General features: G+C 42.9%; 4 protein-coding genes across 5 annotated transcripts; 2 read left to right on the forward strand and 2 right to left on the reverse strand.

Annotated features, from left to right (window-relative positions):
• Positions 1-1,177: 1,177 nt before the first annotated feature.
• On the reverse strand, positions 1,178-12,375 carry tdp2b (tyrosyl-DNA phosphodiesterase 2b). Its single transcript, XM_056298658.1, has 7 exons — positions 12,236-12,375; positions 6,420-6,538; positions 6,083-6,259; positions 5,658-5,749; positions 4,460-4,578; positions 3,986-4,156; positions 1,178-2,011 (listed from the first exon to the last, which is right to left on the reverse strand). Exons 1-7 carry the CDS (start codon positions 12,359-12,361, stop codon positions 1,727-1,729), a joined length of 1,089 nt encoding a protein of 362 aa, XP_056154633.1. The 5' UTR covers positions 12,362-12,375; the 3' UTR covers positions 1,178-1,726.
• Positions 12,376-12,650: 275 nt separating this feature from the next.
• Positions 12,651-14,117, forward strand: acot13 (acyl-CoA thioesterase 13). Its single transcript, XM_056298839.1, has 3 exons — positions 12,651-12,833; positions 13,500-13,684; positions 13,863-14,117. Exons 1-3 carry the CDS (start codon positions 12,750-12,752, stop codon positions 14,020-14,022), a joined length of 429 nt encoding a protein of 142 aa, XP_056154814.1. The 5' UTR covers positions 12,651-12,749; the 3' UTR covers positions 14,023-14,117.
• A 136-nt stretch (positions 14,118-14,253) lies between these two features.
• c18h6orf62 (chromosome 18 C6orf62 homolog) lies at positions 14,254-18,869 on the reverse strand. The gene is made up of 5 exons (XM_056297893.1): positions 17,586-18,869; positions 17,266-17,442; positions 17,038-17,163; positions 16,281-16,415; positions 14,254-15,648 (listed from the first exon to the last, which is right to left on the reverse strand). The coding sequence occupies exons 1-5, from the start codon at positions 17,712-17,714 to the stop codon at positions 15,523-15,525; spliced, it is 693 nt and encodes a 230-aa protein (XP_056153868.1). The 5' UTR covers positions 17,715-18,869; the 3' UTR covers positions 14,254-15,522.
• A 125-nt stretch (positions 18,870-18,994) lies between these two features.
• gmnn (geminin DNA replication inhibitor) lies at positions 18,995-25,258 on the forward strand. Of its 2 annotated transcripts, none has more exons than XM_056297891.1 (7): positions 18,995-19,091; positions 21,640-21,719; positions 22,531-22,632; positions 22,803-22,941; positions 23,156-23,238; positions 23,985-24,095; positions 24,274-25,258. In XM_056297891.1, exons 1-7 carry the CDS (start codon positions 19,013-19,015, stop codon positions 24,454-24,456), a joined length of 777 nt encoding a protein of 258 aa, XP_056153866.1. In that variant the 5' UTR covers positions 18,995-19,012; the 3' UTR covers positions 24,457-25,258. The 2 variants fall into 2 exon arrangements, with proteins under 2 accessions (XP_056153866.1, XP_056153867.1); XM_056297892.1 differs by lacking the exon at positions 18,995-19,091 and adding an exon at positions 19,312-19,808.
• The last annotated feature ends 314 nt before the right edge of the window (positions 25,259-25,572 follow it).

A 25,572-nucleotide genomic window follows, 5' to 3' on the forward strand; every position in this document is an offset into this window, starting at 1 on the left:
TCAAACCTGCGGTAATGCTCACATATCTTGCAAGCCACCATAGCTAGCTTTGAGGAAAGGTTCAGTAGCTTCTTACAACTGAAGACTGACGTCACTGAAGCCATCCTGGCTACAGCAACCCACCCGTTTTTCAAGATGAGGTGGTTGTCTACCGAACTAGGTGCAGAGAAGAAGATACATTGCCTGTTTCTGCACTCAGCTGAAGAGCTTGGCCATGTGAGACTGCCTCAAACACCGCTGAAGAGAATGAAGATGATTTCCTCATTTTCACTACTCTCACTTCAGCGTCTTAGGGTTATACTGCAATTTCACGAATTAATCACAAATGAATATCATCCTGTTTTCAAATATTTGTGATACTAAAAATCCTTGAATTTAATGTAAATTCATAACAACCTTGTTTCCATTTGCCTCTACCATTTCCAATCCCAACAACAGGAACTGAGAGCTAGTTGGGCAGAAAGATGTTGCCCAGCCACAACAAAGCAGAGTAGGAGACCCTTCACTTTCTGGAGGACCCCAGAAAGGACGATTCATATCCGCTGATCAAGCTACTCTTTGTGAGATTCAACACCACTTTGCCACCATTGGCACCGGTTAAGCATCTCTTCTCCTTTGCAGGCATGGTTTACCCTCCTCACAGAAGGCAATTAACAGCTGTGCTGAAAAACAACTAAAACTGAAAATTGTTAGATATTAGTTGTGCTGAAAAACAAAACAGAAATGGAAGGACTGCAGGGTTGGGAGTACACAAAGGAGTATACTGTTTTTCCTCTTCTACTATTTTGTACTGTATTTAACAGTACCATTACTCTTCTGTAATGGTCCTGTTATGTGTCTTTTGCGCTCAGTTGGTTGTAAAGTTGAGATCTCAGAAATGTACTTACTCCACTGCACTTGGAAAAGGCATTTGCTAAATGCCCAGTCTTATTGTCTTCTGCAAGAACTATTGCGTCACTGTGGCCCAACTTTTCAGTTCCCCCAGTTGCATTTCAATTGGCTGTTCATGCAGTCAGCCAATGGTTGCTTTGACTGACAGAAACCACCCAGCATACACCCCTGAATTCGCAGCCTCCCACCTCCAAGATATCCTGATTGGCCACTTCAAATCTGTGACGTGGAGGAATTGGCACAGCTAAGGTCAGACCCATATTGAGGCTACTAAATGCCTAACGTGATATCAGTTTGTATAGAATATATTTTCAAACGACAAATTACTTGTATTTTAATTACATTCATTTTCTCATAACAGTATTTTTTATTTTATTTTAACACATTTGATGAGCAAGTATTTGTAACACAACCCTTTTTGATGTGTGCCCATCTCTGCTGATACACAGAATACTACTTTGGTTAAAAGGAAACGAGGCGCTCAACATTAAATGCATTTCCTTGCATCGCACAGGTATGGATGTCCTGCAGGAAGGAGCGGGTCTACGTGTGCGAGTACTGTGAGGTTGAAGCAGCAAAGTAATTTAAGTCTCAGGACAAATCTTTCAGACTTTATAGTAGTTATTCACCAACAGGATATTTTCTGATCCAAACCCGCTTTACCTAGCTAAAATCAGACCTTAACTCCCCCCCATCATCATTCTTTAATACTTGCCTACCAAACCTCTGCATTTATTTACAACTTCTTCGGGCCAGTCTCGTAAAATTAAAACTTCAACTTCTTCGCCTGCACAGTTGACCAAAACGACTCAGATTCCAGCTGATCTGAGCATCCCTACACGGGAGGGGAGAGGCTGCAGTAAATTCCCCAGTGATCACTAGTATAGCGGCCACAGTCCAGCTTCTCCTGTCCCACTAAGGCCATGTTCTCAGCGGCCAGGCTGGGGACGCCCTCCCTTGTGGCTGGGCGGACATACAACCGGTCGAAGCGGCAGCGGCTGATGTACTGGACGTTCTTGTTGGTGTTGCTCTTGGTGTCCCAGGTGTAGCGGCAGTGCTCCCGCTTGCCCAACCGCTCCCACACATCATAGACATCAGGTGGGAGGCCCACCTTGGCCACCTAGGATAGACACGATGTGATTAATGCAGAGACCCTGTCATATATTATCTCTGGTGTTAATAATAGAGACAAATGCATGTCTCCCCACCTGCCACCCAATGACTGCTGGGATAGGCTCCAGCATCCCCGCGACCCTGAGTAGGATAAGCGGTTTGGATAATGGATGGATGTATGAAAAACTATAAAAATAAACGGGGAACTATACGGACAAGGTGGAACAACCATATACACTGATGAGTCAAAATATTATGACCACCTGCCTAATATGCTGTTGGCCTTCTTGAGTGCTGCCAAAACGGCGCCGAACTGCTAAGGCATGGACTCTCTGGTATCTGGCACCAAAACATTAGCAGCAGATCCTTCCAAGAACTAAGTAGCAAGGTGTAGCCGCCCCTGATTGGACTTGAGGTCCAGCACATCCCACAGATGCTCAATCAGCTCGGGACCTGGAGAATCTGGAGGCTAGGGCAACACCTTGAACACTTCATGTTCCTCAAACCATTCCTGAACAGTGTGGCACAGCACATTATCCTGCTGAAAGAGGTCACTGCCATCAAGGAATTCCATTGCCATGAAGGGGTGTACCTGGTCTGCAATGATGCTTAGGTAGGTGGCACATGTCAAATTGACGTCCACATGAATGGCCGGACCCAGAGATTCCCAGCAGAACATTGCCCCAAGCATCAAACTCTCTCCACTCCCTCCTTGTATTCCCACAGTGCATCCTGGTGCAATCACTTCCCCAGGTAAAAGATGTACACGTACACAGCCATCCACGTGCTCTAAAAGAAAATGGGACTCTTCAGGCCAGGCGACCTTCTCCCTCTGCTACCAGGTCCAGTTCCGACACTCGCGTGCCCATTGTAGGCACTTTCGGTGCTGGACAAGGGTCATCACGGGCACTGACTGGTATGTGCACATGAAGCCCCACACACAGCAGGGTGCAATGCACTGTATGTTGTGACACATTCCCCCCATAACCATAATTAAATTTTTCTGTGACTTGAGCCACAGTAGACCTTTTTTTTTCCTTCCCCTTTTTCTCCACAATTGTATCCAGCCAACTACTCCATTCTTTCGAGCCATCATGATCTCTGCTCCACCTTCTCTGCCGATCCGAGATGAGCTGCAGACTACCACATGCCTCTTCCGATACATGTAGAGTCACCAGCCGCTTCTTTTCACCTGACTGAAGGGGTGCTTCGCCAGGTTGACGTTGCACATGGGAGGATCACACTATCCCCCCAGTTCCCCCTCCCCCCCGAACAGGTGCCCCAACTGACCAGAGGAGGCGCTAGTGCAGCGACCAGGACACATACCCACATTCGGCTTCCCACCCACAGACACGGCCAATTGTGTCTGTAGGGACACTGGCAATCCCTGTGTTGGTAGGCAATGGAATAGACCACCACACCACCCGGACAGCCCACAGTAGACGTTTTGGCGGTTTGGACCAGACGGTATAGCCTTCATTGCCGTCGCGCATCGATGAGCTTTGGGTGCCCAACACCCAGTCACCAGTTTGTGGTTCGTCCCTCCTCAGACCACTGTCAGTAGGTACTTACCAGTGCTGACCAGGATCACCCTACAAGCCTTGCATTTCAGAGATGCTCTGACCCAGTCATCTGACCATAACAATTTGGCCCTTGTCAAAGTCACTCAGGTCTTTACTCCTGCCCATTTCTCCTGCATCCAACACATTGACTACGAGAATTGATTGTTCACTTACCATCTAATCTACCCAGACCTTGACATATGCCCTTCTTTGGAGATAATCAATGTTATCTGGTAATGTTTTGGCTCATCAGTGTATGTGATCAGACAGACAAAGCTTATTATACTCTGCTAATGGGTCATCATTTCTGTTCAACTAATAAGCCTCGTGGCGCAGTGAAGAAGGGGTAAAAAAGAGAGGATAAAAAAAAAACTATTTTGCCATAAGATCCTGTCCCGACTGGAAGAGGGAGGGTTTACCTCTGTGTCTCTCAGGTTGGTGTCCCCGCCAAACAGGACGGTGAGGTTATCGGGTGCATCCCTCATCCTCTGCATTACGAGGCTCAGCTGCTTCATGCGCTCCGCAGCATGGCCCTTGCAGCTCTCGAAGTGAGACGTCATCAGACACAGCTCATGACCTTTGAACGTCACCTGATTCAAGAGGAGGACACTTAGAAGTCGCACTAGGTCTGAATCAATCAACATCCCTGTTGTTTTTAGCTGAGCAAGCTTGAAAATTCATGGAATTTGATCTAATGGGTTGCCCACGTCAAACACAAAAGGTGTTGTGCAACAGTATGAAGTAGAATATCACAGAGTAACGTGAAGAAAAAAAGCTTGGCTGAAGTCAGTCAGTCTTTCTCAAAACATGCTGTATAAATAAAGTTTGATTGACCGATTCATTGAAATGAAAAAAGCACATTCTAATGTGATGTGTTGTGAGTGTGAACTAACATGAGCGATAAGCAGATTCCTCATCATCTGGGTGGTGGGATAAGGAACGATCTCGCTCCCCTGCAGTTTGACTCTTGACTTCTTCAGCATCATCCCGGTGAAGTAACCGTCCTCACCACCTGGTATGAAGGTCAGAGCAGTGTGAGAAAACAGCAAAGCCAATCACTGGCTCAGCACTACCCACAGGGTTGAAAATGACTGTTTCTGTATAATGTGAACTAAGGTGCTCAGTCCATCCATCCATCCATTATCCGAACCGCTTATCCTGCTTTCAGGGTCGTGGGGATGCTGGAGCCTATCCCAGCAGTCGCTGGGCGGCAAGCGGAGAGACACCCTGCACAGGCCACCAAACCATCACAGGGCCGACACAATCGCGCACACATATTCATAGCTAGGGACAATTTAGTACAGCTGATTCACCTGACCTACAAGTCTTTGGACTGTGGGAGGAAACCGGAGCCCCCAGATGAAAACCATGCAGACACAGGGAGAACATGTAAACTCCACACAGGATGACCCGGGACGACCCCCAAGGTTGGACTACCCCGGGGCTCGAACCCAGGACCTACTTGCTGTGAGGCAACCACGCTAACCACTGCGCCACCGTGCCGCCTGGTGCTCAGTCCATGTTGTGTATATTGCCCTTTGTATGATGCAGTACTCTGTCCTATTTATCAAGTTTCTCAGTCCGGTCCTCAGAGACACCCAATACTGCTGGTTTTCTATTGTGGCAAGAAGATAATAAAGTTATCAAAATCCCTATAAAGGTGTTCATGATTTGGATATTCTTTGTTCAACTATTTTTTTCAACTACATGAGCAACACAAGGTATAAAAAGGAATATTTTTTTGCATGTAAACCTTCGGGATTCTAACTTTACGCCGTGCTTCAACATCTTTTTACTGAGCTACAGTACGATGCACTGTATATATAAAGAGTTGATTATGCAATGCTCCCTCTGTGTGGTTAATTTTGGTTGAACTGGGGAAGTAAAGACTGAAATGATCGGTTGACAAAAAAAAAATGTGTTGTCAGTGGGCTTACAAGTTAAGCAGGACGAAGGATGTTATTTCTTAGCGGTGCAGTCTAGCTATAGGTATGACAGATGGTGCCGAGTTTCACATGAATGCAGAGAAAAAACAGGGATTGAAAATGAAGACTTTAGCTCTATTAAAATCAACCCCTCCAAATATAATACCTTCGACAAATGAGTAGCTGACTGCCCGTTTCTTCAAGTAGTGGATGTAGGGAGGAATGAGCTCCTGCAGAAACACCACATCAGGTGTATATCTACATAGAAAGGAGATCCCATTGTTCAAAGCTGAATCTCCTTTATCCTTTCTGTTTCAAATATCTGAGAGGGGGGGTGTTTTATAGCTTATCCTGAACTCAAAAACAGAATTTTCTGAAATAAAGACAATATAATAAATAGCAAACAAGGTATCTAACTAAAAACAAATTTAAAAAAACATTAAATAGTATAAATAAATGAGTAAAACAAAGTAATGTCCTCCATTAGAAGGCCTAACCAGTTCTTCAGGCAGCACAATTTGTACTCAGCTTGAACTAAATGCCGTACCACAAGACGCAATAATAAGCCAAAATGTAGAAATGCACTCTTACAAAACTATGTAGGAGCATAAGCCTCTGGCACGCTCTTGGATGTTGTTTGTGTCTAGTCCATCCACGTTCCAAGTAAGCAGTGACAGTTTATTCTCATTTTTATCCTCTGGTTTTTGTGAGATGTCTGCTGTGCTGGAACCAGTAGAGCAGGCTGGCTGATCTCCTGTCAGGTCTATGCTGGAAAATTATAAGAGACTAAATTAGTCAATAAATAATTAGTTAATGCATAACTGGCAATCGTTGACTACTGGGACTTATGAACAGCAGTAAAACTGGGCAAACAGCATAGTGCAAGAGCATCAACTCTACAAACACAGCTGAGATATGGTCCGCCTACCAGTCAACTGCAGAACTGTCATCCTGCTTCTTGGCTTCAATATTGCCGTCTCTCTCTGGTGAATCCTCTACTTCAAAAACCCTCTCCATGTCAGCCTCAAAGAAAGATTCCAAAGCTCGCTAAAAAGACACAAGAGCAGAAAAGCCATGCATTTTTACATGGCTTGATACTTGCTGCGGCCAGTGGTACCTGGCTACTATACATAAGCCTCGTCGTTGGGTAAAAGTTGCATCAGTAAATTGCTGGCACTTTCTTTGTACAAGCAAGTCTCACACAGAAGACTGTGGAAAAAGAACACTTTGGACATTTTGGTACAATATAGTACAAGTAAAATTGCAGAGTGACTCGCTGCCTTTTGGTAGGTATGGTGGGTGCACAGTTAAAACAGATCCAACAGATGTGAAAAGGATAGCTATCATACCTAATAATAGGTATAAGGTAATATAATGGTAAATTATATTACAAAGTCACAGAAAGTTGAATCAGTTCATCTGGACACAATATGCTACAGCAGCTAACGTAAATTAGTTTAGTCGACTGACTAACCGAACGCCGCAACGGGAGAGTGGGAAAGGATAACGGTCGTCGGGATGGATGGACTAAAACCTCCCTCAACATTAGTGTTAGACTCCAGCAACCTAGCCAAGCCGTGGAAGAGTTGGAAGGAGGAGTTTACACTGTACACGGACCTCACCATGCCCTAACACAGAGAGGTAAACCAGTAACATTTGAAAGTAGAGCACTTCCACCTACTGAGAGAGGCTATGCCCAAATAGAAAAGGAACGCAGTCAGATTTGCTGTAGCGCAGTCCCGAGTCAAAATCAGATCAAGAGTATTGCCCGCTTTGTGTGTGGGAGGGGTGGGAACCTGTCTGAGGTCAAAGGACGACAGGAGAGACAGGAAGTTAGTCGCTTGGGTTTTGTCAGTAAGGATATTTATGTCTCCCGTGACAATCAGTGGTGTGTCATCGTCAGGAATGGCTGAGAGTAACATGTGCAGTTCGACTACAAAGTTCCCCAGTTGACACCCTGGTGGGCAGTATATGACAACCACAAATAGCTTAATAGGAGCAGTAACCATGACTGCATGGTATTCAATGGGGGAGTTGTTGCTTAGCAGACAAAGCTTAGTGAATTTCCAGTTTTTGGAAATGAGGACACCTGTACTGCCTCCATGCCCAACAGAACGGGGTGTGTGAGTTTTGTGCAGATGATGATTTTATACTTATCTGTTGTATTAACTTTTTATTGTCTACCCTGCTTTGTTTTGATTTTATGCTGCCTGATACAGTGCTGCTTGTTTTTGTTTTGTTTTTTACTTGTGTTCTGTAAGGTGTCCTTGAGTGCTCTGAAAGGCGCCCACAAAAAAAATGTATTATTATTAAATGTATTAAGGCGGAGTCAACAGAGAGTGCGGCCGGTGTGGCAGTGTTTTCTGGGCATAGCCAGGTTTCGGTCAGGGCTAGTACCCGAATGCCTGACAGATTAGCAAGTGCTTGGATAAATTCTGTTTTATTTACAGCCAATTAGCAATTCCATAAGCCAAAAGTGAGGGAGGCCTGAGTAGAGGAGGCTTTCCTGAATGAATAGAGGTTCTCAGGGTTGCATTGTCTGTGACAGATGCGATTTTTTCGACAACGGTGAATGACAGGGATGCCTTTGTAGCACATGGTGGGTGAGGCAGGCAAAGAGCGAAAATAGTAGAAAAGGGAATTACCAATCAGTGTCCTTGCTCAGTGGACTCGCACAGGTAGACTCGCAGGTTTTTACCTAATTCAGTCTTAACACAATGAGTCTTAACATACTGAACTCGCCCCGTCTGATTTTCCCAACAAAGGAAGCAACAGAGGATGCGACCTGCATCAGCTGACCCACCTATTGGAGCTCAGCAAGTGAAACTTGCAAGTGCTCAGCCCAACAAAGCCTGATAACGGCCTAAATCCGAATCAAAACTCAAAACAAGTTTTAAATCACTTACCAACCGACTGCAGTGTCCTATGTTCAAGATCAGAGCTTGTTCTGCTGAGTTTAAGTCACTCTCTTATAAGCTGACGGTGAAAACCCCGCCACCGTCTGATTTTCACCACAAAGGAAGCAATAGAGGGCGTTATACGTGTAACACCGAATTATACACGTGTAACACTGCATTATGTAATAATGTAATAAATTTTCACATCATTATGTAATAACACCGCATTATGTAATAATGTAATTAATTTTCACATCATTATGTAATAATCTGCCACATTTTGTAATAAAATGCCTGAATGCATATGTTGCCCCATTTTGTAATAAGTTATTACATATTGCAGTGGTTATTACAAAATGCGGGAGCTGCACTTTTTTTGTAAGGAAAATTTAATAATATGGTGCATTATGTAATAATCAACCAAAATGGATGTCTCAATTAAAAAAAAAATCGTTACATTAGAACGTTTATTTTAAGCATTTTAGCATGAATCATGATTAAAAATTAATTTTAAAAACTATTAGTTAAGTAGATTAGGGGTATCTTTCATTAGTCAAAACTACATCAAGTGTAACTGTATTCATTATATTAATAGAAATTGTACTTGGAAGTTCACAGAGACATAGAGACTGCACTACGCGAGTGTTACACTGACACAAACATCACTGGTACACACAAATGTCAGGAGACACACACATGCAATCAGGATTATGTTATGCAAATCTTCCACAGAATAAAAAAACAAACAGGCAAAAGATAAAAAATAGTTGCACAAAAAAGACCAATATGGAACAGAAAAAACTTTCAAATTCTTTATTCTATCAATGTCCAGTTGTATGTTTACGCAAAGCAAATGTACCATATTGTAGTGGTGAACAATACTATGGATGAACATTTAGACTAAATATAGACTAAAAATAGTCTAAATAATCAATCAAATCAAAATTAGGTATTATCGTTAATTATGTTTATGTACTTTAAGTAATTAAATGAAAAAACAGCCACAGAAAAAGCTCTAGCCTAATAACACTGATTTGCAGTGGATTTCCAATATGCAGAAAGTTTACTTTAAACTTGCAAAAACTTCTTCTCAGGTAGCTACGATAGAAATAACTTTTCCTCCAACATGTTCTCCACTTAAAACAACCAATTACATACTTAGAGTAAAGATAAACGATCTGGAAACTACTAAACTAGATCTAAGCTACAGACACTTGGAAGGTGCTTTAAACAAGAGAATGTAGTTGCAAAACAAAGGATAAGATACCAATTCTTCCAAAAAATATCCTTGGTTTTTAATTGACCTTAGCCAATATACTTCAGCAAGACCCAGGCCATCATCCACTTGCTATTTTTTTTCCAAATAGCTCCCTTAGTCTCACTGAAAGACCGCTACCACATCCAGCTGATTTATAGAGCCCCATGACACTGTCATTGTCCAACTGAACGCTTTCAGCTAAAGTTCCCTAATGTAGATTTGAGGATGAAATGGTGATGCAAGTTCTTGAGAAAGTTGAGAAACCCTGTTAAATACCCCAAGCATCGACATGTCTACATCTAGTGTCAACTGCACAATATATGACAGCAGTTCTGTCAGCAGGATGGGCATGTCATGTTTTCCATCATAATGTAGCATCATCATAGGGCTCATCCAGGGGATCATGATGGTGTTCATCATGACAGATGCATACTTGGATAGCATATCACGATGTGGGGCCTATGGTGATCACATAACACCACAAAGGGCTGCTGAGATTTTCAATGTTCAATTTCTCAAACCGGTGGCTGATTTTACGGATGTTCTATAAGGGGAAAAGTATTTGACGGTGTCCTCTGTGAAGCCTATGCTGGACCTTCTAAAGGGAGAACTCTTATCCCCAGACCTCAAGCACACCACACTCACAGCAAACATCAAGGAAAAAATGTGCTGTGTTCTTGACGTAAAGTACAGCGCAACACCACTTCAAGAGCTCCTGAGAAAGGCCATCCTCCTCGATCCAAGGTAGAGGGGCAACATCGGGGATGCAGTGGTCATGGATGATACTAAAGACCAGCTTTTAAGGGAGATGATGGAGATGAGAGAGGAAGGAGGCAACAGTGATGGAGGTGGGGACTGTAACAGAGCTGTGGCAGAAGATGATGAATCTGCATCTCCTGCACCCAAGAAGAAGAGGCTGTGCGACCTGTTGCAGAACAGAAGAACCCAAATTGCTAACCAGGCTGTGCCAAAAAGAGTGCAGGCTGATACTGAACTGAGACAGTACCTGCAGGAAGAGACACTTGATCTCTTGGCGGATCCTCTGATGTGGTGGTACAACAACCAAGCAAGGTTCCCTTTGATGGCCAAGTTAGCAAGAAAGTACATGTGCATTTGTGCAACAAGTACTGCCTCTGAGAGAATGTTCAGTATGGCTGGCAACATTGTGACCCCAATCAGATGTTGCCTTAAGCCAGATAAGGTCAACATGTTGGTGTTCCTGGCCTGGAGTCTACCTAAACAGTGAGGAGCATGACTGTCTGTGGTTGTGGTTGACAAAGATATGGCCTGTTCTGGCCATAGTGCATTGTTTATTTTGATTATTAATACCTTCCATTTTCAGTAATTTCTTTTTATATTTCAATAATAGGCTTTGTATATTTAAATGGTTATTTATGTCATATCTGCCCTGTGCAATTCTTGTTTACAAAGTCTAAAAGGGAAACAGAAATTAAATTTTTATTTATATATTCCAATGTTCAGTGCCAATAAATGGCTCTTCTTCTTCATCAGGTACATGTGTATTATTCAACTATGATTAGGCTTATACAATAATAGTGGCATAAAATGATCAGAAAAAGACAATTAAATCATTAATTGCAATTATTTGTATGACAGTTAATCGTCAATTAAAATTTAATGATCGTGACAGCCCTACACACAACAGTGTTCCTTCTTCAACTTCCACCATTTGAGCCTTGGCTCTGCCTTCACTCTCTCCCTCTTGATCTCCAAAGTCATCCTCCAGAACACCATCCAATGTTGCCTAGCTACGTTCTCCCCTGTCACCACCTTGCAGTCTCCAATCCCTTTCAGATCACGCCTCCTACATAATATATAGTGCACCTGTGTGGACGTTCCTCCACTCTTATACGTCATCCTGTGTTCCTCCCTCTTCTTGAAATATGTATTCACCACAGCCATTTCCATCCTTTTCGCAAAATCCACCACCATCTGCCCTTCGAAATTCTTCTACTTGACACCATACTTGTCCATCACCCCTGTTCCCTTCACCAACATGCCCACTGAAGTCCGCTCCAATCACCACTCTCTCCTCCATGAGTACACTCTCCATCACTTCATCTAGCTCACTCCAGAAGTATCTCTTCCATCTCACACCCAACTTGCAGGGCATATGCACTGATAACATTCATCATCACACCTTTCCCGCTTTACTTATATCACTCTTCACTTTCAACACACTCTTGTCATACTCTTCCTCCAGATTTACCCTTACCCCATTTCTCCTCCCATCGGCACCATGGTATAAGAGTTTGAACCCACCTCCGATACTCCTGGCCGTACTTCCCTTCCACCTGGTCTCTTGTGCACACAGTCTACCTTCCTTCTCTGCAATCCATCCATCCATCACATCAGCCAGCCCTCCCCTTTTACCAGTCATAGCGCCAACATTCAAAGTTCCGACTCGCACCTCCACACTCTTACCCTTCCCTCTCTCCTTCTCCCGACAGTAGCATAGTTTCCACCAGCACCCTGCCAGCCAAAAGTACCGGTGGCGGTCGTTGGTAACCCGGGCCTCGACCTAGTCAATAAATCTGTGCAATAAATAAAGATTATTATTTACTGTACCTCCATTTCCCAGTCGTTCTCAGCCAGGTAGCATTGAGCCACGGCACTGTCGGTGGCCGTAATTGTGACAAATTCGTCGCAAATGCGACTTCTTGATTCCGCCACGTCAGAAACAGCGGAGCTCATCTTTGGTTTGGCTCTCATCGGACGCGCTCACACTCGTGTACACCCGGAAAAAGCGTCCGGGTGGGAAAGTTTAAAGAACAACAGCAACAACTGTGTTCCGCTGCAAGTGAAAAATGCGACGCTAAAGATTACACCACTAAGAGAAATGCATTTACAAAATAACATGATTTAAAGTGTCATTGTTGTTTGTTTGGTTTTTTTTACTAATTGCTCTTAAAATCCGAAACGTGGGCCAAATACATTTAATGGGAACTTCTGTATAAAGTGCGGGTGCTGCGAGTGGTGTCCACACGACTTAGCAGAAAAGCAACGCCGTGGTGAGGTAAATACAACTGCACCTCTTGGTTTCCTGAAGGCAGAGGGCACCGTTTCGATACCCTCTGTCGCCATGGCGTCAATGTCTTTACAATCGATAAAACAATTAATGAAAGCGATGGTGGATCACTCGGGTTTCGACCGAGTCCTGAACAAGGTAACGCGACCTGTCCTGCTCTGTCGTCTAGTGTTGCTGTACCTGCGCTCGTGTTTACATTTAATTGTCCTCGTGCATATTAACGTCATTGTGGTTTTTTTAAAGTCTGCTTATTAATTCAGAATGAAACATGCCGAAGTGTGTTTGGTTTTGTACTTTTATGGTCAATCCGTGTGAGAAGGGAAGGACATTAATGAAGGACATACATGAAATTTCCTTAACTGGAGGTTAATTCAATGTCTGCGTCATCCTAGTGTTGCTTTGTACACGTTTGTGTGCAATGTGAAGGTTTATGTGACTTGCAGTTGCTTTTACACGAATTTATTTTGTGTTTTCAACTTCAACCCCACACCCCCTCCACACACACACACACACACACACACACACACACACACACACACACTATACTATCATACTGTAAAATCTGCACTTTAGCAAGTACACACTGTACTTTGTTCTTGGAAAATATAATTTCATTCATACTTATTCCATTTGTTTCCTTTCTGTAAATGTCGACTCTCTTGTGGCTGTTGTGACAACTTAATTACCCCCCCCCCCGGATAAACAAAGGTTTATCTTCTCAAATTCATTACTTTGAAATAGGACAGCAGTCTGTTTGGGTTCAAATTAAAGCTCAGTGTTATGTTTCACACGCAACCTCCTTAGATGAACATTGTGTCAGCGATCCCTGGTAAGATGGTGTGTGAGATGAAGGTGGAGGAGGAGCACACGAACCGAGGAGGGACCCTGCACGGCGGACTCACGGCCACACTGGTGGATGTGGTCTCCACTGGGGCCATCATGTACAGTGAACGCGGCTTACCGGGGGTCAGTGTTGACATGAACATAACGTGAGTCTATCAACATGTCACGCTTCATGTGAATTTGACTTTTCTCCTGTCTTAAATAGAATACTGCCTCCATTTCTGCTCACGTGACCTTGAGTCCAAATGTCTCACTCTGGTCAGATTGAAGAATAACTTTACTATGGCAGAACTGGGGGAGGAAAACCACATCATTCTCTTACAGATACATGAATGCCGCCAAAATAGGGGAGGATGTGCTGATCACTGCTCAGGTTCTGAAGCAAGGGAGGACCCTGGCCTTCGCCACTGTAGACCTTACGAACAAGGCCACAGGGAAAATGATTGCACAAGGGAGGCACACAAAGCATCTTGGCAGCAGCTAATTCGCCTACCCAATGTGCCTGTAAATTGTAATGTAACGTCATGGCGCAGCCAAATAAAGACTATTAACTGAAAATGAAAGCCCACTGTGTCCTGTTGGGTCAGATTTAGTTGCGTGTAGCCACTAACTGTGACAGTTTTCTGAACTAGTTTTCTACAGTGAATATGTTAAATGTTTTATACAAAAGGGCTACATGATACTCATTGGGAAGAATAGAAAAGACAAATTATGATTTGAAAATTTGCACTGTATTGGGATATTTTCAGCAGTATTGATTTCAGAATAATTACAGAATGAACCCCAGAAGAAAAATGACCCACCATAAACTCTTTCAACTGAACATACTGAATCAACAAGGAGCGTTAACTATATGTACTACTGTGCTTCATATTCTTGAAAAGCAAGCTTGCAAAAACCAATTTAAATTTTATAAGCACTGCAGCAAATTATCCTATTTATAGTCAGTCAAATTTAACAAAAATCAGATTAATTTTCATCTTGTCTGTTAGGTACATTAAATTTTAACATTAGTCCCCATTTAAAATTTCCCATTAACTCACAGCCCCCAAAAAAACAATCAAAAAAAAAAAACCATTCAACATGAGATTTCAGTAGCTTGAATGAATAGTGCATGAACAGCTTGACGGTGATAACCTTCAAAATCTAACATATCCCAACTTCTTATCTGCATCCCAGCTTTTAAGTTACTCATGAAATTTTACCAAAGGCCTGCCTAATATTGGGAGGAAAGCAAATGACACCCTTTTTTGGGGGGAGGGGGGAGGGGGGAAAAGCATCAAAACCAAAGGCTGTTTAAAGAAATGAAGCAGTACCTACACCAAATGATTTTTCGACAAATATTGTTCATCTTGAAATCTTTACTTACGCAGGTGTTTTAACACCTACTCATGCCTGTCCTCGGTCAAAAAATTAAGTTGTTCTAGAAATACCCCCCCCCCTCTTCCCTCCTTGACATTACTAACAAGTTTTAACAATCCTTTTTTCATAACAAGAATACCAAACGCATCCCTTTGAAGACACAGTGAAGATCGGTGTGTCGTTCCTGTTCCGATGCAACATCAAGTGTTTCTTGGGTGACGGGTGTCGTTGACGCAGCGGCTCCAAGAGAACAACCATCCACTCAAAAATCAATGTTCGTGCAGGTTCAAATAAACAAAACTGAATGAGGGAGCTGGGAGGAGCATGAGGGGAGAAAGGGTAACAACCAGGTATGGTGGGGGTGTGGGGGGGAAATCCAATATCAGTGAGGGGAGGATGAGGAATGTCAGCGGTGAGAGCAAAATCAAAAGATAGCAACTGAACCAACCTCTGGGAATCAAAAGAAAAAACAACGGGGTAACAAAGGAGGAGGAATCCAAGCGCAAGTTCAATTCTACTGGATGGAACAGGGTGGAGATGATTAGATCAACTTGCTTCAGTGGGCTTAGGTAGAAGGGAGGAGAGGATATTTCCTCTCCCTGGCTGGGTGGAGGAGGAGACCTTAGTCAGGCATGTATGGGCGGAGGTGATCCTCAATGTCTCCCACACCCCAGCAGGTCAGCTGGTCCTGGGGCAAGTACAGGCAGAGGCTACACAACTTGAAAACTGTGGCCTTGGTTTTAGGAGTCTGCGTAAACAAGACAGATATTTTAAAATAGTTGAAATTATGGTTGAAAAGAGTCTGAAGCTCAATTGCTATTACGTCTCAGATATGTTTAATCAACAAGCTTAGCTGATTACAGCCTGGAAGATTTACATGAGTAAGATGGTCCTTTTTGATACTTTCTATTGCCACGGAATCATCAATAACCAAATCATTAACACTTTAATAGTCGCTCTTTTTACTCATTACCCTCTGCTAGGGAATTACCGCCAAGAATAAAGAGCTACCTAACTTTTTTACATTTTCAGCAAACAAGCCAAATCAAATGTAGAAGGCAGCAGGAGGTGCCAAATTTAAAGATAAAGTTATTTTGGCTAGTAAGCAGATATGGTAGGACAAACACATAAAATAACTTTACCGACAGATATAAGTTCTATAACTAAAATTCAGGTTCAACCATGATTTCTTGGTTTGGCTGTGAGGAAGATGCTAACGTTAAAGCACTGGTGACTGTTTCTTTGTGAATCAATCCTTTGCGATTTGATATGGTCAAACACAACTACAAAAACCACAAATCATTCTAGATTTCAGTACATTAAATAGACCCAACAATACTCATGATTTTAACTAAGCAGCTGACAGCACCTCTGTCTTACCTGCAAGTGCTGTCTATCCATAAAGAGAAATACAGACTGAGCAGGGTTGTTCATGACCATTCCAGCCTTGTCCTTGCGGCCCACAGCATGCAAGAACTGCTTCTCGTAGTCTCCATGATGAAATTCAAACTTGGCCTTTAGGACAGAAGAAGTGCCATAAATTGCATTAAGGCATGAAACCGTGGTGAAAAGTAAAAAAAAAAAAGTACTACAAATCAACAACAAAAATCACTTGTCAGGGTTGAAGCATTTAAACCATTGGCCCTTAGTTAAAATGACTTTTCATGACTGATGTTCAATCAAATGAAAAAAAAAAAGTCTTGCAGTTAGTAAACTTAACTCCATTCATATGACCTGCATCTAATCAAGAAGCAATGAATGAAGAACATTGCACAATATAGTGAAAATTTGACATCTGTTCCATTAGCAAAAGCAACTTCCTTGTTTAAACTTGAAATATTGAAAAGCAGACAAATAAGTAACCTTGATTAAAGACATGTCAACCCCCCACCCGCCACCAACAAGCGAGCCTGTGTATATTTTCACAATGGCCAAAAAACTAAAACAGGAAGTCCCTGCATTTTATTTGCAACTTGAGGCATAGTTTCAAGTTTACCACAGCATGTTTATACCAGTATATTTGTTTTAAGCTTGTTTGAAAGTGATACACAAAAACAAACATTTGTGTGGGTTCCTTATTTATGGACATCCCCATTTTAAGCTTCCATTAGTAATCTGACAGGCCACAAATTCTAACCTGAACAGGCCTGAAGGGCTCATCGTCAGCCCCCTTCCACCTGGAGAACAGGAGACAGACAATCTTCTCAATATCATTGCGTGGCCAAAGGATGAAGTCCATCTCCTGTGTGCAACCTATCACATCCTGGAACCATAAAAGCGAAACGAATGTAAAACAGCACAGAGAAAAAGTCGTCTACATCCCGAGCAAATCCCCGCAACTACAAAAAAAAAAGTCTTCACTTACCCTGCGCATTGACTGGTATCTGGGGGCATGTAACTGCACAACATCTTTTTGCAGGAGTTCTATGGAACTCTCAAGGGAGTAGCTGGAATCCCGCACGCCTCTGAGGATGTTTTCTTCATAGTTATTGGTCATCACCGGCACCACTTCAGCTACCTCAAAAAGTGCAGACTTCTTTTTCTGTCAGGACAAAAAAAAAGCAAAGTTCAGACCACTATTGTAAAGCATGGTAAGTGAATGACCTCTCCATGTGGCAACTGCCACAATGTTAAGCCATCCGCCTCAAGTGTGTGTGAAGCATCGTCAACAGTGTGTGCGCTCACCTTCTCTTTGAATACGAAGGCTATATAAATCTTGAAGTCAAACTGATCAGCCAAAGATTCCCTTTTCTTTCGCAGCTGAGCTCGAAGTCGATTCCTTGTTTGATTTCTTCGTGAGGTTGGGTCGCCCATAGTTAGGATTTTGATGGTAGCGTCTTCTCTTGCACAGAATGTTTTGACTATACTCTTTGTCTTGTATGCCTTTGACAGAGATGTAGCTAGCTACCCTTTTCAGAAGTGGTGCGTCAGACGATTCTACACTAGCGCTTTTGAAATACCCACTGCCTACCAACTGAAAACGTAAACAAATCAAAAACCAAAACTATGCCATTTTCATTTTTGTAAAAGGGACAAATGAGCAGGAGGGGAATGATTATCAAGATAAGACTACATCTCCTTGTTCCTTACTCAACAATTCGTGTTTAAGACATGACTTTTTTTTTCTTCAATGAGCCAAATGAGCTTCTATTCAACAAGTCATTGGCACGGATTTAAAACAGAAATTTGAACGTAAGAGCAACTCAAATCAGATGCACTTTTCCCCCCCTTGGTAATTAACAATGACATCAACAGAAACGGCTGCTACTGTCAAAACCCATACCGATAATATACCTTGCTAGGAAAGTTGAGGACTATTCGAACTAGCAAGCACACGAGTATGCTATTATTGGGGTCATCTCAAAGTCTCTCGTCCATGGCTGCCGCTTTGTGTTTACTCTCTGCAGTGGCTGCTCTGCTGAACGCGTTACAGACGGATTGGGGAAACAGACAAGCATGGCAGGTAAATGCGGATGCCAGGAGACGTTGGCACCGGGTAACATCGAAGGCTGCTAGGAAGTAATCTGACATGTCTTGGGTATCTACCGCCATTCAACTTGGCCCGAGGTCTGCGGTGCTGCTGCCGCTGTAAATGGTCATGACGACGGCGTGTTTAGCGGACTAGCTAACCCTAGCTAGCGTGCTAACCTAGGCGTGCGCTTCAAACACTAGCTAGTAGTGAACCCATTAACTGACATCTACATCTTAACCTCTGACCGCCTGGCGTAACTGGGGCCCGTGTGGTTGGCTTGTAGCTAGCGTGCAGTCATCTTTTCAGACGCGTTTACATTTTCCGTCTGGTTTCGCCACGGCCGTCTACGATGGGAGGGTCGGGGAGATTTGCACGGCCGGACTGGACTAACTGTTTTTGCGCGTGGTCAGCATTTTTTTTTTTAGCTATATCTTCGGCTGAAATTATATCAGAACCACCTCGTCGGGGTGTCGTTAACCGGTGACACGAAACAAAAAGCGAGCAAAATTTTCCTTCCCCCCCCCTCCTCCTCCTCCTCTCCCCCACGTCTGGTTCCGAGGCGTCCGCCGCGCTTGCTGTCGCTTGTTTTTCCTGCTTCTCTCCTTTTTCGTCAGTCGTCACAACCACCAACTCGTCCTACATGCCATGTCAAGATAAATTGACAATCCAGCTGAAGTCCTCCGTTCTGTCAGTCGACGTGCGGCGTGGTTCGTCTCCCGGTGGGCCCATATTTAACAGCGTTTCTGTCGAATATCTTGTTTGTGTTTTGTTTGTCTTTCCGTTGTTTTCGTCCGTCGGCGCAGCCCAGCGATGACGGTACGAGCTCGTCGTTCGACAGACCTACCCAAAATGGCCGCACAGTCAACCGCAGGGATATGACGTATGCGGACATGTGACCACGTCGGGAAAAACAACAGCAACAAAGCCACGAATTGAGGACCGCCGAGTGTTTCAGAGGACTTAACGATTGATTCAATCAGATTGATTCAATCAGATTAAATCAGAGATTGATTAAATCAGTCAGAAAGTAGGCCGCTGTTTATGACGATACGCCGAGAGAAAAAAAACAAAGGGAACATTTACGGGAGACTAGCCTGAACTGAATCAAAGAAGAGATAAGGGAGCGTGATTAGTCTTATGGTCATGAAACTGCCACAGAGCAGAAAATTACTCAGAGCGTCAGAGTTGGAAAATACGGGAACATCCAGCAATGCAGTTATATTTAATAAACTTCCCCTGGGCTTCGATCCGTAATATTGAGCAGTAGGTGGCGGTAATGCGTCTTAAATATGGATGCCAGCGCTACTTATTAAAAAAATACAAGAAGAAGACAAGCGTGACCATTTTACGTCATCTGGTGGGCGTATTTAAGCATCTGGCGCGAGTTCCGTAGAAAGGACTCGAGCAGCTATTCGTGTATTACCCTGTACTACAAGGTAAATCATAGCTTGTTTTTGGACGGTTTACATTTATATTGTTTTTATGCAGTTTGATTTGAGAAGTTTCTAAATTGTTGGGGATATTTTCATAATTAGACTAGGTTGTGATGTTTTTCTTCAAATAAATCGCGCTTGGTTATCTCGTATTTGTTAGCTACTCTAATGTTAGCTAGTGGAAAGTTGATGGGATGACTCCAGTTTGTGTTAAAACTCCCCTTTTAAATACGTCATCCATATTCAAACTTATATAAGAGACCTTTTTTAATATTCGCCTTTCGGTCCAGCGAGCACTGTAAACAAAAGGTTCAAACAATTCAATGAGAGGAAATGTGATATTGCACATGGCTCGTTTGGAGCAGTTGTTTCGAAACTGGGAGTGTTTTCCCCGAAAGATGGCTTCGTTTGTGAATACATATGTGAACACAGCAATTGCACTTGAGTCAGGGACAAAACAAACGGGCCAAGAAAAGGTGGTCTCTACTCGCTTCCAGTCGAACCCCGAAGCGGTTTGTTTGCAGTGAGAACGCAACCCGACCCACAACAAGCATACCCGATGCGTCTGAATAGGAATTGTTGGGTGAATGTGTCACTGTATGGATTATTTAAAGCGCGCGCGCCTTCTCGTACAGACGTCTCGAAGCAGCGCGGCTTTCTGCGAAATGCACGTTGTTTTTGTAAAGAAGTCTGGGTTCCCTTTCAAAGTGGTTGCGATACTCGTACTGATAACGCTGGTATAACAGCCAGAGAATCGAATCGCGACAACTGCAATGATTAGCTTGTGAGTTTGCTCCATTTTCGATACGTTGTGCTCGTGTTTTTCTTTTTAGATTGCGATGAAATTTCCGCACGAAAATTCTGACCAATGAGGGAACTATTTGCTCGCGCATGGCGTTTGTTTAAGGTTGACGCTAGATCCAACGGGGTGTAGGCACGGAAGTAGCCGTGATTGGCTGTTGCGTCGGCCAATAGACAGCGCGGAACCTCGAAGCGCACTGACTTAAAACAAACGATGCGCACTGAAACATTTAGCTAGCTAGCTTACAACTGACCTTAACATTGCCAGATCGCACTTGTAACGATAGCTAACGTTAACGCTTGCTAACAATGGAATTGAGAAAGAGTTTAAACCCTAACTAACAACCAATCACGTCTACTTCCGTGCCTACACCCAGTTGGATCTAGCATCAACTTTTAACACCTTTGGTCCGTTTTAAAATATTGCCCTGTGAAAACAAAGAAATTACTCCCTGATTCGGGAACAAAGCAAACGGACTATAGGTGTGAAAATGTCCTAAATTCTGTATGGTATTCTCTTAAGAGCAGAACTAGCGTTAGGCATTCCTCTGTAATGCCTCTCTTGCTTTGTCTCCAAACTGTCCAACTTGAGCAGTCCCTCTAATATAATCATTCCTAATCCTGTTCTGTTCTTCATTACTCCCAGTGAAAATCTTAGCATCTTCAATTCTGCCACCTCCAGCTCTGCCTCCCGTCTTTTTGCCGGCACCACTGTCTCCAAGCCATATAACATAGCTGGTCTCGCAACCATCTTGTAAACCTTCCCTTTAACTCTTGCTGGTACCCTTCTGTCACAAATCACTCCTGACACTCTTCTCCGCCCTGCCTGCACTCTCTTCTTCACCTCTCTCCTGCGCTCCCTGTTACTTTGGACAGTTGACCCCAAGTATTTAAACTTGTATGCCTTCGTCACCTCCACTCCTTGCATCCTGACCATTCCACTGTCCTCCCTCTCATTCATGCATAGGTATTCCGTCGTGCTCCTACTGACTTTCATTCCTCTTCTCTCAATTTCATACCTCCACCTCTCCAGGCTCTCCTCAACCTCCTTGGACTAAAATGACTTCCAATAAAACCCTGAAGCATTCTGAAAAGTCATCTGAGAATGTCAAGGTAAAACATTTTTAGGCCTGGCTCAATGTTCATTTTCAAAAATTGTTTCACAAATGCAACCTTAACCTTGCCATGCATGTGCTGTTTTATTTTTATTTAGAAACCTCTTTTTATCATCATTAGAGCCTACAAAATTTGGTGCTTTGGATCTTCGTGTGTCAGTTATGGATGTGATTTCCCTTAGTCTCTAAATGATGGATTAAATCAAAGCGTGTATATTGTACAACATTGTGCTGTAAAAAATATTTGTAGAATTGAATACTGGTCTCAAATCCCTCTCATCCTGCACTTAAAGCACCGAAACCATCTTGAGACTTCAATAAACAAACTTGCCATTCTTGCCTTTATATGAAATGCCAGACATTAACTGACCTAACTTGTTGGCTGTCCATAATGAGCTCTGGGCATTTTCCCACGGCCATTGTGAGAGTGTGCACCGTAAGATGCACTTTCCCACACCTGTGCAGCTGCCAGACATGGCTGAGTTGTTCAGCCACTTTTTTCTGCCGCTCCCAGTGTGGTGTTAAGCCCAGGTGAATAGAGTAAGAGGCTACCAAAGAGAAAACATCAGTCATGTCGCCTGACCTCCCTGTTTCTTTCCCACGGGACTTGAGTATACATTTTCTCAAGAGGGAGGGGACATGTTTGTATTGACAGGATCTGTTTGTTTTTTTTTTTGGTTTTTTTTACCCTGCTTATAAGTTTATATATACGCACATGCTTGTAAACTTCTCACAGCTTGGAATAGTAGACGAAATTACAATGATTTTTTTTTAAATCAATTTTATTTCCTAACAATTATTTCTTCCAGAGCTTGTTCACAGGTTCTAATCAGTACATGGGGCCTGCCAGGAAAACTTTTCAGGTCCTCCAGCCCTTAGCTGTCAACAAGAGCATGGGGAGGTTATCCCAGGTATGCTATGGCTCAGACTTTTTTGTTTTCCAATTCACTCCCTTAATCATCTTGTGTTGTAAACTCTGGTGTAGATCAGAATTATGGTAAAATTATACTTAAAGGAGAAATCAAATACTTTGTTTGGCAAATTAACTGCTGTTGAACTGACGTTAAATGTTTCTACTCAGACAGGGAAGGTCATTCCCAAAAGGAAGGAGTGGGACGTTGAACAGGTGAAGGACTCAAAGAGGGTGAAGGCCACACAAACGGAAACAAACTGTATGCCAGATGAAGTCTCCACAGAAGCTTACGAGCTCATGGTTAAAGGTACAGAAGTTTGGATGGTGGCAGAATTTAGTAATAGTATACTTGGTATCCCCCCCCTTGCTGCCATTTTATTCAGTGAGTCCTGGCTAATACAATATGCCCAATAGGTGCCTAGTAATTATATCTTCAACCCCAAGCTGTTGTGGTTTTTATCTTGACTATGCCCCAACCCTGTTGTTGGGTAATGGATGAAACTTTTCTCCCACTATTTCAGAAACCCCTCCTTCCTCCTACTGGAAAGAGCTGGCTGAGGAGCGACGGAAAGCCCTGTATGATGTTCTCCAGGAAAACGAGAAGGTGAGTTAATCGCTGAGCGGGAGGTTGCTAATGTTTAGCCATCAGTTGAGCCTTTCCCACGCTCCCTGTGATTGATTCTGAAACCTTGGCTCAATCCCAGCGGGCACTTAATATACAAGATTAAGTTTCAGTTAAAACTTATAAGCGAGTATTTTAAAGGGTTACTCTAACGTTTTGAGATCATATTAATCAAATGATCCCTTTTGAGAAGAAAAGACTTTTGTTGGATAAGTTGGAAGGTAATGAAGCAAGTTGTCAAAACAACTTAACATATTGGAACTACTGTACTACAAATACATGCAGATGAATAAACTAAAGTGGGTTTGTCATCTTGTAGCATTAACCATTCCCTGTGTGACTAAACTACATCTGCAAAGTGGGAATTCACATTCAAGAGGGTGTAAATGCAGACTGTGGTTAAAAAAAATATTCAAATGCAAATGTCAGTCATGGCCATTAAAATTATCACTTAGTGTCATTGTAGAATCTCGATTTGTTTTTTTGTTTTTTGCATTGCTGCATCAGTTGAGCTGTTTGAACAAACTTGTTCTCGGTCCCAGTCTCCCTATGAGCTGTTTGAACAAACTTGTTCTCAGTCCCAGTCTCCCTATGTGGTGAACTGTATATTTTCATCATTCAAAAAAGGAAACCGTTATTGGTGGATTACGTTTTATGTTGTTTTCCTTTTATTTATGACTTGAGTTGGGCCTGTAGCCTCAACTATCATGTTGTCATTACCTCTACAGTTACACAAAGACATAGAGGAAAAGAATGAGCAGATAACCCAGCTGAGGAGTGAGAATGAGGAACTGCAGGAACTGGCACAACACGTGCAACACATGGCAGACATGATTGAGGTAAACACTGCTTTTTTTCCCCCCTGAATTGTTAATATTCAGCTAGTTTTGGTGCAGAATAAGGTTACTCTCTGCCTTGACTATGTTGTGAATTGCTAGCTGTGGAAGGCAACTGAACATGTTGAGTGAGCTCTTCAACAGCTCTGTGGTGTTGACATGTACTTTATTTTATCTTCAGAGGCTTACTGGGAAGGACCCTGGCAGTCTAGACGAGTTGAGGGAAATTGCCGTTGAACGGGAACCGGAAGATGCAAATGACGGCGATGAGCTTGATGACGCCAATTATAGTGCCAGGGAAGAAGAGGATGAGGACGTGGCCTCGGACCACGAGGGAGCCGGACCCTCGGGAGAGCAGGATTAGTCGAAAGAACTATTTGTGTCATGGTGCTTTGACATACCTGTTCTGGCAGGCAGGTTTTATCCAGATTGTTCTTAGGTGGTGTTATGGGTGGACATGTTTGCTTTTTATTTAAATGTTGTTTTTTAACTTGCACCATTTGAACTGAATTGTGGTCTTTCTTTTTTTTTAACCTATGTTTTAGCTGACAGTTATCAGTTAAAAGCTGTTTAAATCAATAAAACCTCCAGTAGTTGGATGATCCTCATTGCCACGGGGGTGGCACTGTATTTATTTCAAATTTGAGCCTGTAACATCGGTGTGTTGCTGCTTTGTGAACAGGATTTTGCTGTGGTGCAGTTTTATTGCACATATGTGTACATATTCCTTTTTTAATATCTCGGATCTTTTGTTGCCAACAGTAAGATTTTATGTCAAGGAAAGGGCAAGCCTGGAATGCCTGTAATAAATTACATCCTATATGGAAGTCTGACATCTCTGACAAGACAAAACTAGCATTCTTCAGAGCATGTGTTGAAAGTATCCCACTTTATGGGTCGGATAGATGGACCATGAAAAAAGATCTTCAGGCGAGACTTGACGGAACATACACATGTCTGCTTGTGAGAGTTAAGAACATCTCCTGGCGGGAGCGCAAAACTGAAATTGACAGTGATACCCTTTCTATCTCAACCATGGTTGCACAGAGGAGAGCGCGTTTTGAAGGACATTGTTATAGAGTAAAAGATCAGATTATATCTGACGTTATCTGTATGCATCTCCCATGTCCTAACAGGAAGGTGACCTTTCAACTACATGGACTGTATTTCAAGAGACACTCAAATAAATGTTCAAGACCTACCAAATAGAATGGAGAAACAGAATACTGACAGGATGTTGTGAATGCATGCCCGACTGCGGTTGGAGGATGATTATGCTTTTTTAAATGGTCTCTTTAAAAACCATTTAGTAAACGCTTCATTATTTAGTGTTAAATGAAGTAGACTAGTTACCAGCAGTGCATTTAAAGTTTCGTGGGTGGTTTTTTTTTTTTTGGTCTCTTTTTCCATGGGCAGTCATTGGGTTTGCAGGCCAGAACCTCAGCATGCACAGTAGTAGTTGTGCAGGGTTTCTGGGCTG

This window comes from Lampris incognitus, chromosome 18, assembly GCF_029633865.1.
Source record: "Lampris incognitus isolate fLamInc1 chromosome 18, fLamInc1.hap2, whole genome shotgun sequence".
NCBI classification, from domain to species: domain Eukaryota; kingdom Metazoa; phylum Chordata; class Actinopteri; order Lampriformes; family Lampridae; genus Lampris; species Lampris incognitus.